The 4,418-nt window shown below is 35.6% G+C and overlaps 1 protein-coding gene across 1 annotated transcript in view; it reads right to left on the minus strand.

The window, feature by feature from the left end:
* The window catches only part of LOC107720001 (RNA polymerase I-specific transcription initiation factor RRN3), a 16,044-nt gene that overhangs the window by 4,666 nt on the left and 6,960 nt on the right, over positions 1-4,418 (minus strand). The window contains 7 exon segments of the mRNA XM_016527567.1: positions 250-434; positions 665-795; positions 867-997; positions 2,068-2,307; positions 2,748-2,850; positions 2,958-3,027; positions 3,133-3,196. Of these exon segments, the coding sequence (XP_016383053.1) occupies positions 250-434; positions 665-795; positions 867-997; positions 2,068-2,307; positions 2,748-2,850; positions 2,958-3,027; positions 3,133-3,196 (924 nt within the window).

Consider the following 4,418-nt stretch of genomic DNA (forward strand, 5'->3'; position numbering starts at 1 on the left):
CCCCAAAATAAAAAAATTAAATTGAAATTTAGAAATAAAATACAAATAAACACATTCTAGAAGTGGTGAACTCAGGTCATTGTTTGCATGATTAACAGACCAGGGCAAAATAAATTGTGTACTTGACAACTTATAAGTTGTATAGTTGACTATACAACTTATAACAACTGAAAAAAACGTTTTAACAACTCAAATGATTTTCACGCTTGTGCTTCCAAGTATAAACAGGTAAATTCCACATGTACTGACCTTTCTTCATATTGCCCTCCAGAATGGCATTGTGTCTGAAGATGAGCGTGTAAAACACAGCCTGACAAGCTGTATAAAAGGGGCCGTGCAGATTGACGTCACAGAATGCTTTGGATCCCGAGTCCTGACTGTTAATATAAAGGTGCAACCAGGGAACCAACAGGTCCAGACAGGCCTTGACTGTCCTGTGGAAGAGAGGAAACTCTACAGAACCAGTTTTGACACTATTTCAAATGATGTTTTGACAAATATAGGTACCTGTGTCCAATCAAACCCTTTTCTTTTCCAGATAACAACAAAGAGGCATTAATGTTTAATGACTTAATCAAGGTAACAAACCACTGCCAAGAAAGATGATTAAATATTGAACTCCACTGCATTAGATAAGATAAAACTGCATGATAAGGTCACGTACGATACTGGCAAAAACTTGGCTCTTGCCATGAAGCTGCCCATGTATCCAGCAGCAGCCTGTCTCAGGACGGGGGGCTGGTTGGGGGCTTGTAACATCTTCCATAAGTGATCCAAAAAAGCTTCAGCCAAACCCTGAAAAAAAAAAACAGAAAAGTTATGATTTTGTTTGTTTGTTTGAGAATAACAGAGTTGTGGGAACTCACCAGGCGGAAGCTGCACAGGTAGAACATGTAGTACTGCACGTGACAGGAAGCGTGAGTGGGAAGCACCACCTTATCAAACATAGACAGCAGGTCTCTGTACAGGGCTTTGGTTTTCTCAATATCTAATGAGCCTAATGAGATTGAAACAAAAAAAATATATATATTTTTTTTAAATTCAGATACAAAGTTAAATTATAAATGCACATATGAATGTTATTTATGAAATATGTTTAATGCCTGTGCATTTTCATGCACTTCTTTACATGAAGGTATAAACATGCTGCCATGTCACAACACAAAAATTACACTTAGACTGCCGTTCAAAAGTTTGGGTAAGATCTTTAGATGTTCTTGAAAGTGTTTTATGCTCACCAAGGCTGCATTTGTTTGCTGAAATATACAGTAAAAATGGTAAAATCGTGAAATATTACAGTTTAAAATAACTGTTTTCTATGCAATTTATCCCTGTGATGCAAAGCTGAATTTTCTGCATCATTACTCCAGTCTTAAGGGACACATGATCCTTCGGAAATCATTCTAATGTGCTGATTTTGTGCTCAAGTAAAAAAATGTATTACCAGTGGTCAAAATAGTTAATAAATTAGATTCTTTGATGAATAGAAAGGTTAAAATAACATGTTCTTGAAAGTGTTTTATGCTCACCAAGGCTGCATTTGTTTGGTAAAAACAAAAAAAAATGGTAAAATCGTGAAATATTACAGTTTAAAATAACTGTTTTCTATGCAATTTATCCCTGTGATGCAAAGCTGAATTTTCTGCATCATTACTCCAGTCTTAAGTGTCACATGATCCTTCAGAAATCATTCTAATGTGCTGATTTGGTGATCAAGAAATATTTCTTATTACCATCAATGTTAAATACATCTGCTGTGCTGCTTAATATTTTTATGCAAACTGTGATACATTTTTCAGGATTCTTTGATGAATAGAAAGTTCAAAAACAACAGCATTCATTTGAGACCGAATGTATTTAATGCATCCTTGCTGAAAAAAAGGATTAATTTCTTTAAAAAAATTTTTTAAAAATCTTACTGACCCCAAACTTTGGAACGGTAGTATATTTTTTTTCTTTCCTATAAAATGACTGAATGTGCTACACGAATTGTGATTAAACATTTTAATGGACCGACAGCCCTAAAAAAAACAACTTCTATGATTCATAAAATGGTAATGTCCTTACCATTGACATGGCAAATGTCCTTAATATAAGCCAGCAGGACAGTCATCATCGTGTCCAGTCTCTCTGCCACAGGATGGACCATCACAGCTCGATCGGGTCTCGATGAATCCAGTGGAGAGTCCTCTTCCTCATCCTGAATAAACCACATTTTAATACAAAATGAGAAATTAAAATGAGTAAGACCTATGACTGTTTAAACATTAAAGGGGTCATATGATGCGATTTCATGTTTTCCTTTCTCTTTGGAGTGTTACAAGCTCTTGGTGCATAAAGAAGATCTGTAAAGTTGCAAAGACTAAAGATTCATTTGAGACCGAATGTATTTAATGCATCCTTGCTGGAAAAAAAGGATTAATTTCTTTAAAAAAAATTTTTTTAAATCTTACTGACCCCAAACTTTGGAACGGTAGTATATATTTTTTCTTTCCTATAAAATGACTGAATGTGCTACACGAATTGTGATTAAACATTTTAATGGACCGACAGCCCTAAAAAAAACAACTTCTATGATTCATAAAATGGTAATGTCCTTACCATTGACATGGCAAATGTCCTTAATATAAGCCAGCAGGACAGTCATCATCGTGTCCAGTCTCTCTGCCACAGGATGGAGTCAAAAACAGCCATCAAACATCTGCACAGTTGCAAATATATCAGTACAGTTACTAAACACAAGTCACTTACGTCTAGTGTGAGCATCTTGCTGATGATGAGCTCTAAGATGTCTCTCCTCAAGTCAGGGATGTAGACGGAAACTCTCAACAGGTTGTGCACGTAACACTCCTGTGTGGACAGGCAACACGGCCTCAGTACAATCACATTCACACATGTAATGACGTTACTCCAGTACTGGATGTAAATGCTGTGGAGAACCTCTCCACATAACTCACAAGTGTTCTGGAGGATTTCTGCACAAAAGGGAACTTATCAGAAAGGATTGGCATCAGGAATCGACTGGTTCTGAAAGAACAAGAAAAGTGTTTATTAGTGACTGCTAAACTTCATGCTAAACTAAATCAATAAACTGATCAACTCCGCTATGCTTTTGGAGGTTTTGACACTTACGATGGAACATATCTTGCAATCAGCTGCAAGGCTTGATGACACTGATCAAATGTCCTCGGGAGATCTGTGTGAATTTAAAAATAATGAATAATGGTGTAAGGTATAAGGAATATTAGTGGCATATTGATATGATTATATTGATCGATGACAGGAATGGTTAATGGCTGATATACAATCAATGACAGCAAAATAAGACATACACTACCATTCAAAAGTTTGGTGTCAGTAAGATCTTTTAATGTTTTTTTTAAAGAAATATAGTATGCTCACCGAAGCCACATTTATTTAAACAAAACATTAAAACAGTAATATTGTGAAATATTATTATAATTCTGAACAACTGTTTTCTATTTTAATAAATTTTAAAATGTAATTTATTCCTGTGGTGGCAAAGCTGCCATTACTCCAGTCTTCAGTGTCACATGATCCTTCAGAAATCATTCTAATTTGCTGATCTGGTGATCATGAAAAAATATTTCTTATTATTATCAATGTTGAAAGCAGTTTTTTTTTTTTTTTTTTTTGAAAACCATGATACACCACCATTAAAAAGTATGAGGTAAGAGATTAATTTCTTTAAAAAAAATTTTTTTAAATCTTACTGACCCCAAACTTTGGAACGGTAGTATATATTTTTTCTTTCCTATAAAATGACTGAATGTGCTACACGAATTGTGATTAAACATTTTAATGGACCGACAGCCCTAAAAAAAACAACTTCTATGATTCATAAAATGGTAATGTCCTTACCATTGACATGGCAAATGTCCTTAATATAAGCCAGCAGGACAGTCATCATCGTGTCCAGTCTCTCTGCCACAGGATGGACCATCACAGCTCGATCGGGTCTCGATGAATCCAGTGGAGAGTCCTCTTCCTCATCCTGAATAAACCACATTTTAATACAAAATGAGAAATTAAAATGAGTAAGACCTATGACTGTTTAAACATTAAAGGGGTCATATGATGCGATTTCATGTTTTCCTTTCTCTTTGGAGTGTTACAAGCTCTTGGTGCATAAAGAAGATCTGTAAAGTTGCAAAGACTAAAGTCTCAAATCCAAAGAGATATTCTTTATAAAAGAGAACGCTCAGCCACTCCTTCCTAAAATGCCTCGTTCTAACACACCCCCACATGTCTACGTCACTGTGTAGGAAGATTTGCATAACACTGCCCAAATGTTCACACAAAGAAAGGCGGCGTCACTTTGATTCGCTCTGTATTATTGTTGACGCTGCAGCCATGTCGTGAAGACGCTGTGTGCTTCGTTGTGAAAGCGAAACTAC

The sequence above is a fragment of the Sinocyclocheilus rhinocerous genome, unplaced genomic scaffold, assembly GCF_001515625.1.
Source record: "Sinocyclocheilus rhinocerous isolate Xijiao unplaced genomic scaffold, SAMN03320098_v1.1 scaffold273, whole genome shotgun sequence".
In the NCBI taxonomy this organism is placed as follows: Eukaryota; Metazoa; Chordata; class Actinopteri; order Cypriniformes; family Cyprinidae; genus Sinocyclocheilus; species Sinocyclocheilus rhinocerous.